General features: G+C 38.7%; 1 protein-coding gene across 3 annotated transcripts in view; it reads right to left on the minus strand.

The window, feature by feature from the left end:
* Positions 1-13,816, minus strand: part of LOC140846911 (enoyl-CoA delta isomerase 2-like) — a 79,751-nt gene that overhangs the window by 40,791 nt on the left and 25,144 nt on the right. For 2 of the 3 annotated variants that reach the window (XM_073225171.1, XM_073225172.1), the window contains exons 4-7: positions 9,171-9,273; positions 8,298-8,418; positions 4,001-4,090; positions 2,482-2,625 (exon numbers count right to left, since the gene is read on the minus strand). In XM_073225171.1, the coding sequence (XP_073081272.1) occupies positions 2,482-2,625; positions 4,001-4,090; positions 8,298-8,418; positions 9,171-9,273 (458 nt within the window). Of the gene's footprint in view, positions 1-875; positions 1,842-2,481; positions 2,626-4,000; positions 4,091-8,297; positions 8,419-9,170; positions 9,274-13,816 lie in introns of those variants that run through there. The other variant, XM_073225170.1, reaches the window with a different exon arrangement.

A 13,816-nucleotide genomic window follows, 5' to 3' on the forward strand; every position in this document is an offset into this window, starting at 1 on the left:
GAAGTCTTTGTGTAAAAGTTCCAACAACTAGGTCATCTCAAGATCACTCTCATCTGAAAGTGTTCATATTTTCACAGTCTTGTATGTCAGGTAATTTAGGATTGTATCATAGACATTGGGAATATTATGGTGCATGGTCTCGGGGTCCTGTTGAAATTATCTGTGAAGAATGTTGCTGTTTTTTAGTAAGTCTGGTTAGGTTCAGATTACAAACTGATATTTTGGGGTGGTGGTGAAAATCCAAGTTTAGTACTTACAGGCTTGATTTTGTTGGTCTGAATCTTTCCCACTCATGAACCTCAGGTGTGTATGGGCTCATACACAAAATTAGAGGAACATTTCTCTCTGCGATTTTCCTTCCCCCCTCCCACCCACTCCTTATTCCTTAGGGGATTTCTCCTGTTTAGAGACTTTCCTTTACCTCAAATTTTCTTTAGCCAGCCACATCATGGCCACCACTGCACAGGGGTCTGCCTTAAAGGTACAAGGCACAGGCTGAGGAGAGAGATCCCAGCAACTGTTTCCCTACTTTTCACAATCTGAGAAACTCATCCCTGTACAGTCACTTCTCTGTATTTTGACACCCTAACACAACCCATCCACTTTTGTTTAATTTCAGCATCCTCAAGTAATTGTTTTTGTATTCTGGCCAGAGATTTTATTTGCAATTAGTGGGAGAGATGGGCAGTCACTGCTCACGGTGACAGTGGATCTGGAACTCTCCACAATACTTATTCTGGGAAAGTGACTTAAAGCTCTAGGCCTCTGGACCCCTACTTGCAGAGTAGCAACAGGACCTTCCTCACTTAATTTTTGACATTGTTTTTTGAGGATACGGTATGATTATGGGCATTAAGCACTAGTAACAAACAGTGCTCAATAAACATTACTTTTATTACTATTCACATATTTTCTATAAAACTGAACATTTTGGATTAAGATTACTGGAATAAAAAAAAAAATAAAAAGTTAGAGGTTCAGTGGGTTGGCTACCTGAATGATGATGCTTAAAGGAAAAGTTAAACAAAAAGGAAGAAGGAAAATATTCTGTGTCAGTTGGTAGTCATTGAAATTACACCTTTAACTCTTTGTCCTTTAACTCCTTGTTTAATTGATACACATGGAAGCAATCAAAACAAACTTGCAAGCATTCTGACTCTCCTATCATGTACTTTTATTACTTACAGAAAAAAAAAATGAAACCAAGACACTTACTTATGTTCTAGTAATGCTACTTCCATTTGCTCCCTTGCTAGATGGCTGAAAAAGAACATGCAACCTGTTGAAGATCTCCAGTGGGTAACCCAGAGGCTGTCAGTGTTTGGCCAATTGAGTCAGTTAGACTTTGCGGAAGGCAGAGTGTAGTAGTGTTCAGAGACACGACTTCAGCTTGCAATGCTGGGAATGCTTCTCAAAGCAGGGCCCAGGCACAAATGCTTCAGTGTTCCTGGCAACAACGATTCATGTCGAAAGATGTAAGACCCCTATTATCAAAAACCCATGTGAATTCTTAAAGCTTTTTACATAATTTGTTTTCCATTAGTGCTCCAGTGAAATATAATTATCAGAAGAGATCTTTTAGCACGGAAGAAAGGCACAGTGAGGCTTATTTAGTTCAAGCACTAGAAATCAGAAAGAACTGCACATCCTTTCCTTTGACGTGCTGAGCTGCACTGTAATAGTCATCACAGTTTTGCTCTTCTGGATAAACAGCTCACGACTGCATTCCTGCATTCGGCTGACAGCCACCTTCCCTGGAGGACACTGCTTTCTTCAGCATTAACAGCACGTAGCTTTTCTTTCTCCTTATTTCTGATGACCTGTTTTGGAATTCTCACCGCCTGCAAAACCAAAACCAACACTGAAGCTAAGAGGTGTTCTGAGAGGAGTGCGGTCGTCCTGTGATTCTGATTCTTGTCTCCCTGCTGTTCATTTAATTCCGTGACTCCTTGAGATACATGTACAATAAAGACAGTGCTTCTCAAATTTTAATGTGTATATAAATCATCCCAGTAGATGGGGGACAGGGCCTGTCAGGACACATTCCTAAAAAGCCCCAGATACTAAAGCTTCTGGCGCCAGAACCACATTTTGAGCAGCAAGAACACAAGAACAGTCCGTCGCTAGCTGTCATATATAAAAACAAATGTGCTGCACGGTTGAGAATCTCCTGAAAACCAACCTATCTGGTTTCTCATCTGGATTCCACAAAAAAGTGTTTGGAAATAATGCCTGTCATCCTCCTCAAAGTTGTCTTCAGAAAGAATTGTCCCTCTGACTTCATATCATAGAAATGGAATGCCTATTTGATAAGTTTTACAAAAATCAGTATTTCTAACATTATTATGGTTATTTTTACCCTCAAATTTAGATTGCTTCAAGCTAACCAAGATATATGTTGTTTTTTTAAATTGCTTTTTCTTCCTAAGGCAGATAAAATATTTCTATTCCTACAAATAAAAAAACAAAAAGAATACTAACATTTGGGGGGAGCTCTGAATATGCTTTCAGCCTGGTCCAAACTTCTTTCTGGAAAGTGCCATCAGGAAAGACTTCAGTAACAAGTCCTTGAGCACATGCTTCTCTTGCTGTTAACTTCTTTCCAAAAATAAGCATCTCTGCTGCCTGAAATAAAAGCAAGAGTAAAACATTAACTTAATGAAATAAAGCTCAGTTAGCTTCAGAATTAACTGCTCTCAGTAGACATAGGGACATTTACTGGTGGTCTTTTGAGGTTGCTAGTATCTGTCACTAAGGGAGAACCAATGATCTCAACAGGCAATGGTTTGCAAACTACATGCTGAGGCCCCCTTGGCCCTGCAAGGTTGCTCGGGGCTGCTGCCTCTGTGTGTCTGGGTTGGAGAGGCCAGAGCAGGGAGCTGGGGAGGAAATCACACAAAGCGGATGCTGATCTGATCCATAGCAGCTATAATTTTTATACACTATAAACAACTGTAAAAGAAAAATAAAACTCATGGTCACAGGGAATGCCTGACTTTTAGAATTCCCTTCCTGGCACTTCTACCTGGCAGTCTAGCTCTGACAGCTTTCCTTGCCTGTACAGGTACTCAATTAGTTCTGCTGAACTGAAGGAAAATGAGAAAGACTAATTCAGTTTCTAACAAAACTGTGGTCACTAAATGGATATCCTTCTCTACGTTTGCAATTTCTCTTCCAGAAAAGTAAAGACTATTTCAGAGCCAAATGCTCTAAGCCTTAGAGTTGGTCCTTCAAAGTTAAAATCTGTATAATGATTCAGCGTATATGACAAAATAGTGAGATTTTTGTAAAAAGTACACTTATAACAAAAGCCTAACAGCCAATGAAAACAGGCTCAATTCCAACCCCCCCTTGCAGATCTCAAAGTTTGCTAAGCCTTTTTCTTTCCCCCGGCTCCCTGGTCTGGTCATGATCACTTTGGACTCATGCACAGAGCAGGGGCAACTAGGTTTCCATAAACACAGGGACAACCTGAGCAGCCACTTGACCACTCTGAGAGCCTTAGTGCATTGGTGTAGAGCCAGCTGATGGGAAGGATGTGGTGCCTGCGGGTAGCTTTGGGCATGGGAAACCCCATAAGCCTCGTAGCTGCTGGCATGTCACGTGACTCTGAAGCAAAGGGGTCCCCTCATCACTTTCAGGAGATGCTGCTCATCCATAAAGAAGTTATGTAGCCCTGAGCTGGCACAGTCCTGGTCCTTCTGCTGACCAATGCCCACAGCTGTGGGGGACGGCCTTGCACTGCCTGCGATGCCACCAGCCTGGGCAACCCACTGGAATAGCAGCATCCTCGCTGTAGGACTTGCCGGGAGAGTTTCTAACCTTTCCCTCATACCAGACATTTCCCACAGCTTGGTTCCTCTAAAAAGTCTCAGAGTTGGGCATCAAATAACTGCTTCCATTTGGTTTATATTATCCAGGGAAAGAATGGAGGACATAGCATTGCCTCTGGAATAGAGATCATTTAATAAAATTTACTTTTAATGTTTCCGAAAGTTACCTTGGCTGGGCCCATTATCCTTGGGAAGGTGTAAGAGGAGCATCCCTCTGGGCTCTGGCCTAGGCGACTAAAAGGTGTATGAAATGTTGCCTATTTGGAGGGAAAAAAAGGAAATTATTATTTTTGTATATGATTTAAAAAAAAACACAATTTGTCCATATCCTCATACTTAATTGAGGAGTATTTTTTTAAAAATTAGGATTAGGATGGTATATACACACAAAATTCACTCTTTTAAAGTATGTATCTTGATGAGTCTTAGTAAGTGTATATAGTTATGTAGCCACCACAGTCAAGATACAGAATATTTCCACACCCCAAAAAATTCCTTCCTGCCCTTCCAGACTCAATCTATTCCTCCCATCCCCAAGCAACCACTGATGTTTTCTATCCCTATAGTTTTGCCTGTTCTAGAATGTTACATAAATGGAGTCATACATTCTGTTGCCTTTTTTCTTTTGTCCTTTGAGTAAAGCTTTTGAGAATTGCATGTTGTTGATGTATTAGTAGCCTTTTCCTTCTTTCTGATTATTCCGTTGTATGGATGTGTCATCATTTGTTTATCCATTCACCAGTTGAAGCCATTGGTGTTAGTTCCCGTATTCTAGCTGTTATAAATAAGATTGATATGCAATTTGTATACAGGTCTCTGCATGAACATGCCTTTAGTTCTCCTTGAGGACCTAAAAGTAGCATTGCTGGGTTGTGTGGTAAATGTGTGGTTTCATTTTCTAAGAGGCTGCCAACCTGTCTCCCCAAGTGGCATACCATTTACTATTCCTAGCAGCAGTGTACATGCCTCAGTTGCTCCACATTCTCACTAAACTTTCTTATCACGAGTCTTTTTTAACTCTAACCATTCTAGTAGGTCTGTACTAGAATCTGGTTGTGGTTTTAATTTACATTTCCCTAATGATGAATGATGTTGACCATCTTGTCATGTACTTATTACACATTTGTTTATCTTCTTTGGTGAGATAACTGTTACAAAATTTTGCCCACTATTTTAAGTTAGATCGGTTGCCTTTTTATTATGAGTTGAAGTCCTTTATATATTCTGGTTCCAAGTCATTTTCTTACCAATGTCTTTCTTATATATTTTTTATAGCCATTTCCCCTCTTCTCTGTGGGCTATTGATTTCTCTTCACTGCCCATTTTTATATTAAGTTGTTGATGTATAACTTTAGAGACATATTTTAAAAAATACATTAGAGAGATTAGTCTTTGTTATGTCAGTTGAAAACTGTTTCCTCGATCTAATTTTGCCCCAAATACTAGAATCTACTCGAATATTGGTTATCAAGAATACAGAGTAATTTGTAGTATTTTTTCTACATTTACTATTTTACATGTTTTTTGATGAATGAAAGTCCTGACGAAAGGGAATTAATTTATAATTGACAATTTGTAAACAGAATATTTAGACTTAATTTCCCATAACCAGAGATGATGTTATTTTTTATTGAACATTGTTAGAAGATGTAAATATATAATGTATGCAGCACAGAAATAAAAATAATAAAAATATAAAAGTTATAAATGTTACATGCCTTCTTTTTTACCCCTAAAAGAAAGCTTATTTAAGAAAATATACTGAGAAGTCAAAGCCTAAGGAAATTAAACAGGTAACTGAGAAAAAACACAAACCAGGTACATGTATGTAGCCGACAATAAGCAGCATTGAACTTATGCACAAGAGTTATTATAAATAAGCATTCATCTTTTTTCAGGAATAGAGCAGGTAGGTTTGTGGAGGGTTTGGGCTCCAGCATCAGACAGCTTAGTGACTCTAGGACTTCCTTAACCTCTCTGTGCCAGTGTCCTCATCTGTACAATGAGGATGAAGGTACCTATCGCACAGGGCTGTTGAGCACATTAAGTGAATACATACAATGTGGATCAACACAGTGCCTAGTATATAGTGTACTCAAATATTTATTATTTTTATAATTTCCATCTTCTTATTAGCCCATTTGCTGACAGAGAAGCTAATAGGCAATGTTACCTATTGCCCATAATAAAGATGATTTGGTTGTATGAGTTAAATATTAACCCACATTCCGTATGGTATTTATTCAAGAAGCCAGTAATGATAAATCCGTCTCCAGAGTCTCTTTCTTCTGTTTTTCTTACCTGATTTTAAGTTGAACTTTGGTTTAATTCAGTTGGGTGAACCCTTAGCAGTGGTTGTTATTTGTCAAATAATTTACTTTGGGCCAAATCCTTTAGGATTTAAATTATATATACATGTATATGTATGTATATACACACACACACATACATACACAAATACTCATTTCAATTTTTAATTCCAATTTGAATTATAAGATCGAATTCCCAGAAATCTTTAAGATTATATATATGACAGTCATTTTGAATTCTGTGGATTTTGAATTAAGTGGAAGAATCAGGACAAGATTCAAATGAGATGATATATTTGTCCTCTAGGTACTAAAGAATGAGAGACCCTTAAGTTCGGGTGAGGTCAATTAACTGGTCATCTAACACAGGGGAGGTGACCAAAGACTATTGATTTCTGCCTTTGAGCAGAAACTTCCACCTGTAAAGGTTAGGCAGTTCAGTACCTACAACCTCATTTGCTATTTTTATGGGAGAATTATTAATAAGATTAAGATCTGACAACATGCCCAACTTGAGCAAGTGGAATCCAGTAAACGATAACCAGAGTTAAGGACCCTGACATATGGTCCTATCGACCAGTGGGGAAAACACTTCTAAACAAAACTAGGAGTCTTTTCAGTGGTAGAGACCAAATGTTTCCCACAAGGTTGTATGCAGATCCGCAAATTTTACCACCATGTAAGCAAAAATCACTCGAAGAATCTGATAACCCTAGAGGTGATTGTTAGTTGTACAGCAAAAGTTCTAAGATAAATGCTTATCACATCTTTGTTTATAATGACAAAAAGTATAAATAGCCTGACTAGGAGTCAGGCACTGGTTAAATTAGATAAGTTAAATAACCCAAACATTGGCACTGGTTATCTCAGTGTTAAGATAAAGATGATTTTTAACCAAAATTTTTTCTTTGTATTTTTCCATGTTTTTCAAAATTTTATTTTCCACTATGACATATATTACTACTGTTGTAAGAATAAAAATAAAACAATGTGGGGGATAGGGGTGCTGACCCCCTGCAGTCAAAAATCCATGTGTAACTTTTCATTCCCCCAAAACTTAACTATTAGCTTATACTGTTGACCAGAAGCCTTATCAATAACATAAACAGTTGATTAACACATACTTTATGTTATATGTATCATATAATGTAGTCTTACAATAAAGCTAAAGAAAGAAAATGTTTTTTCCAATTTTGTTACCTCCAAAAAATTTTCCAGTACATTAATTTAAAAAAATCTGCGTAACAAGAAAGCAAAACACAGCAGCAGACTCACAGAACCCAAGAATGGACTAGTGGTTACCAAAGGGAAAGGGTTTGGGGAGGGTAAGTGGTAAGGGAGGGATAATGTTATTAGGGGGTATTATGATTAGCGCACATAATATCGGGGGGGGGCACAGGGAAGGCAGTGTAGCACAGAGAAGACAAGTAGTGACTGTAGCATCTTACTACACTGATGGACAGTGACTGTAATGGGGTGTGTGGGGGGACTTGATAATAGGGGAGAATGTAGTAACCACATGTGAAACCTGAGTATAAGATTGTATATCAATGATACCTTAATGAAAAAAAATCTGCATGTAAGGGAATCTGTGCAGTTCAAACCTGTGTTCAAGGGTCAAACTGCAATTCAATGGTGAACACAAGGCGGAATTGTGTTTTGAGCAAGTAACTTCTCTGAGCTTCAGTTTCCTTGTTTGCAAAGAAGGGGGAGTTGATAATACTGAAAATTGTTTATTATCTAAAAATCTAAACTCCAGGATTTGTTTACTTGGGAAAAAAAACATCAAGTAATGCACTTGCATAACCTGCAAAGATGCTATTTTTCATCCCCAATAAGAAGCTTTCAAGGTCTCTTGACTATTTTAGAGTAACACGAAAATTGAAAATTGAATAACTGCAATTTGATTAGAACATAGAACCAGATGAGTTGGGACAATGTTCACAATAATACTGGTGCTTAGGAAAATTCAAGTTAATAAGGAAGAAAAAATAAAATGAGTCAAATTAGTTAGACTAATTCTTTGGGAAAAACTTAAATTTAGTCCATTCTATCATAAGCCATATGTAACCCATTTACTACTAGCAACAATAAAGGAGAATTCACTTCTCAGTTTTACTTGCATGACTTCATAAGGTTCTGGGAGTCAACTTACCCTGTCAGATGCATACACAGCATCAAAGAGCCCAAATATGGTGACAGAGATTCCCACAGCTGGACCATTCACCAATGCAACCAGAGGCTTCGGGAAATCTATAAAACAGCCTACAAATTCCCTACAGAAATGGAAATATGAAAACATTTAAATGTTCTAAAGCAGCATTACGAAAGTATGTACAGGCAAGACTGTATGAGTCTTTGACGTAACAAACTCTTCCAGTCAGGCTGGGTGTTTCCATATCACCCAGAAGAGCCTCCTTGTCTTGGCACCTCCCTGGCATCCCATACCAGATTCATCCTGGACACCCATCTGAAGGGTACTTGATGGAAGCTCACAGAGTGAGACCTTTAGTATGACCTTAGCTCAAATCTTGTATTCCGGGCAGCTCAGTCAGAGCTGTAAATCAGCTGTAGACTTAATAGAATGGCTGACCGAACGTGCTGCAACATTACAGCTCAGTGGGAATCAGACTCAGCAAGGGTAACAAGTTAAGAAGAGAGAAGCCTTCACACCCTCTGTATTGAGACTACAAGTATCCTATTACCAACAATCATGGGAGCCATGCATTTCTCTAGCCAGATAAGAATTTACTAACTTCTGCCTTAGAATGAGAATTTTATTTACAACTACAGTTTACTGTTATGCTTTCCAGTCAAATCATGTAGAGCGGCAGGATGAACAGGTAACAGAATTTAAAGTCATAGAGTGAATGCCCACATATTGATAGGGGCAATTTGGAGAAACATGCTTGTTCAAAGTCACAATTAATCACAGTGACACGAAGTATTTATCTTACTTTTGCTTAACTAAATACTACTGTGATGTATAAGGATGAGCCCTGTGAGGTCAGACTAATGTCACTCTTACCTCAGCAGAGTGGCACCATTTTTGGCTTTCTCTTCTACTCCACCAGGGGGGATATCCAGGAAGTTAGTCAGATCATTCCCACTACAGTAATAATCACCATTTCCTGTAAGCAAAATCAGCAGATTCACCACTCATTCATGCTATAATTACTGAGTATCTACTATGTGCCAGGTTGGATGCCAAACACTGGAACAAACTAGGTGAGCCAGCTGTGGCTCTTGTCCTAATTTACAGACTAGAGAGTAAGTTGCACAGATTAAAAAACACAAATACATGTAGGTAAGCCAACCGATACACAGGGGAGGTACATGATGGTAGGATGAGCATATGTAATGGGATCTGTTATAATCAGGAGGCTTAGGGAGGTATTTTCCTGAGGAAGGGACAACTGAACTGAGATCTGCAGGGCAAGCAAAGCCCTAGCTAGACAGAGGGGTGGGAAGAATATTCATGCAAAGGGACAGCAGGTGCAAAGGTTCTGTGGAGGGAGTAAGCCTGGGGTACATGATGGGACGAAGAAGTGCCACTGTGCCACAGCAGAACGAGCCAGTGGGTAGAAGCTGGCATAGGATGAGGATAGGCAGGATAGACCACGTGGGGCTTTGGAGTTCATAAAGTTTTGCCTTTTATTTTAGGAGCCACTGAAGAGGTTTTATTTACAATTAAAGTATATTACATACAATAAAATTACTTGTTTTAAAACACTTGGCTCAGTGATTTTTGATACTTGTAAATATCCATGTGATCACCTACAGAACAAGATGTAGGACATTTCCATCACCCCAGGAAGTTTCCTTAACCTCCTTGCCATTCAGGCCAACCCCACCCTGCCCTGAGACGATTGCTTTCTGACTTCAATCATCATAGATTTGCCTATTTTAGAATTATTATAAATGGAATCATATTCACGCATACCTTGAAGATATTGCAGGTTCAGTTCCAGATCGCTGTGATACAGCAAATATTACAATGAAGCAAGTCAAATGAATTTTTTTAGTTTCCCAGTACAGATTAAAGTTGTTTACACTATACTGCAGTCTATTAAGGGTGTGATAGCATTATATCTAAAAAACAAAGTACACATCTTAATTAAAAATACTTTATTGCTAAAAAAGCTAACTATCATCTGAGCTTTCAACGAATTGTAACCTTTTTGCTGGCAGAGGGTCTTACTTTGATGTTAATGGCTGCTGACTAATCAGGATGGTGGCTGCTGAGGGCTGGGGCGGCCGGGGCAACTTCTTTAAATAAGACAACCGTGAAGTCTACCACATCGACTCTTCCTTTCATGAACGTTTCTCTATAGCGTGCGATGCTGTTTGATAGTATTTTACTCGCAGGAAGACTTCTTTCAGAATCAGAGTCAGTCCTCTTAAAACCTGCTGCTGCTTGACCAACTAAGTTTATGTAATATTCTCAATCCTTTATTGTCCTTTCAACAATCCTCACAGCGTCTTCACCAGGAGTAGATTCCATCTCAAGAAAGCACTTTCTTTGCTCATCCACCAGAAAGTCCTCCTCATCCATTCTGGTTGATGATGAGACGGCACAGCTCAGGCACATCCTCGGGCTCCACCTCTAAGTCTAGTTCTGCTGCTTCCACCACACCTGCGGTTACTTCTTCCACTGAAGTCTTGAACCCCAGGATGACTGGAATCAACTTCCAAATTCCTGTTAATTATATTTTGACCTCTTTCCATGAATCATGAATGTTCTTAATGGCATCTAGAATGGTGACCCCTTTCCAGAAGGTTTTCAATTTACCCCCATCAGAGGAATCACTACCTATGGCAGCTCTAGTCTTACAAAATATGTTTCTTAAATAACAAGATTTGAAAGTCAAAATTACTCCATGGTCCATTGGGCTGCAGAATGGATGTGGTGTTGGCAGGCATGAAAACAACATTAAGCTCACTATCCATCAGAGCTCATGGGTGACCAGGTATATTGTCAATGAGCACTAATATTTTGGAAGAAGTACTTTTCTCTCAACAGTGGGCTCAAAATATTCAGTAAACCACGTTGTAAATAGATGTGCTGTCATCTTGGCTTTGTTGTTCCATTTAGAAAGCACACACAGAGTATATTTAGTGTCATTCTTAAGGGCCCTAAGATTTTCAGAACGGTACATGAGCACTGGCTTCAACTTGATGTCACCAGTTGTGTTAGCCCTAATAAGAGCTAATAAAAGCCCTAATAAGAGCTTCAAATCTTTGAAGATTCGAAGCCAGGCATCGACTTCTCTCTAGCTATGAAAGTCCCAGATGGTATCTTCTTCCAATAGAAGGCTGTTTCATCTACACTGAAATCTTTTTAGTGTAGCCGCCTTTGTTAATTATCTTAGCAGATATTATAGATAACTTGCTGCAGCTGCTCCATCAATACTTGCTGCTACACCTTGCATTTTTCTGTTACAGAGGAGGCTTCTTTGCTTAAAGCTCATGAACCAACCTCTGCTAGCTTCAAACTTCCTTTTTTTTTATTAAAATACCATTGATATACAATCTGTGATGGTTTCAAACATACAATACAGTGGTTCAAAATTCACCCATATTATCAAGTCCTCACCCCCACTAGTGTGGTCACTGTTCATGAACACAGTAAGATGTTACAGACACATTAACTGTATTCTCTATGCTGTACTACCATCCCTGTGACCAGCCTATACTGTGATTGTGAATTCTTGTGCTCCTTAATCCCCTTCTCCCTCCCCCCCGACCCTCTCCAACTTCTCCCCTTTGGTAACCACCAGTCCCTTCTCGGTGTCTATGAGTCTACTGCTATTTTGTTCCTTCTGTTTTGCTTTGTTTTTATGCTTCACAAATAAGTGAATAATAGCTTCAAACCTTTCTTCTGCAGCTTCTTCACATCTCTAAGCTTCCAAATAATTGAAGAGTTAGGGCCTTGCTCCAGGTTAGGCTTTGGTTTAAGCAAATGCTGTGGCTGGTCTGATCTTCTATCTAGACAACTCAACTTTCCCCATATCAGCAATAAGGCTATTTTGCCTTCTTAGCATTTGTGTGTTCACTGGAGTAGCACTTTATATTTCCTTCAAGAACTTTCCCTTTGCTTTTACAAGTTGGTTGTTTGGTACAAGAGCCCTAGCTTTCAGCCTATCTCATCTTTAGACATGCCATCCTCATTAAGCTTAATCATTTCTAGCTTTTGATTTAAAGTGAGAGACATACAACTCTCCCTTTCACTTTAACACTTGGAGGCCATTGAAAGGTTATTAACTGCCTAATTTCAATATTGTTGTGTCTCAGGGAATAGGGAGACCCAAGGAGAGGGAGAGAGATGAGGGAATGGCCAGTCAGTGGAGCAGTTCAGAACACATACAATATTTACAAATTTAAGTTTGCAATCTTATATAGGTGTGGTTCATGGTGTCCCTAAACAATTCTAATAGTAACATCAAAGATCAGTGATCAGAGATCACCATAAAATGAATAATGCAAATGATTAAAATATTGTGAAATAATATGATTGAAATATGTTAAAATACCAAAATGTGTCACTGAGATGCAAAGTGAGAAAAATGCTGCTAGAAAAATACTGCTGACAGACATCCTCAACACAGGGTTGTCACAAATCTCCAATTTGTGAAAATGCAGTAGCTGCGAAGCACAGTCAAGCAAGCACAATAAAATGAAATATGCCTGGAATATGTAATCAAAGTCTTCTTTTGCTGAACTATGTTGTAAAGTTTCACCCATATTTGTTTGTGCATCAGTTATTAATTCCTTTTTATTTCTGAGTAGTACTCTGCTGAATGAATAGTCAGTAATTTGTTTATTCATCCATTGATGGATATTTCAGTTATTTTTGGGTTTTGGCTACTGTGAATTGGGCTACTATGGTTGTTACAGTACAAACTATTTTGTAGAAATATGCTTAATTTATCATGAGTAATTGTCTAAGACTGGATTGCTGTGACACCAGGTTGGTGAGTGCTTAAGTCAATAAAATGTTGCCAATTTTCCAAAGTGATCTCATGTCAGAAACATGTAAAATTTTTAGTTGCTCCACATCACTAATATTTGGCATTGTTTGTCTTTTAGCTATTCTAGTGGGTGAAGAATTTCACTGTGGTTTGCTGTTTTTCACTTATTTTATTAAGGTATCATTGATATACAATCTTATGGAGGTTTCACATGAGCAACACTATGGCTACTACATTCACCCACATTATCAAGTCCCCTCTGACAGTCACAGTACATCAGTACAGTAAGATGCTATAAAGTCTCTACTCATCTTATCTGTACTATAATGCTTTCCCCGTGACCCCACTACATTATGTGTGTTAATCATAATGCCTTTTAATCCTCTTTTCCCTCTCTCCCCACCTATCCTCCTCAGTCCCTTTCCCTTTGGTAACCTCTAGTCTCTTCTTGGAGTCTGTCTGCTGCTGTTTTGTTCCTTCAGTTTTGTTTTGTTGTTAACACTCCACAAATGAGTGAAATCATTTGGTTCTTGTCTTTCTCTGCCTGGCTTATTTCACTGAACATAATACCAAGCTCCATCCATGTTGAAAATGGTAGGACTTGTTTTCTTCTTATGGCTGAATAATATTCCATTCTGTATATGTACCACTTCTGGTTTATCCAGTCGTCTACTAATGGACACTTAGATTGCTTCCATATCTT

The sequence above is a fragment of the Manis javanica genome, chromosome 16 (genome assembly GCF_040802235.1).
Source record: "Manis javanica isolate MJ-LG chromosome 16, MJ_LKY, whole genome shotgun sequence".
NCBI lineage: Eukaryota > Metazoa > Chordata > Mammalia > Pholidota > Manidae > Manis > Manis javanica.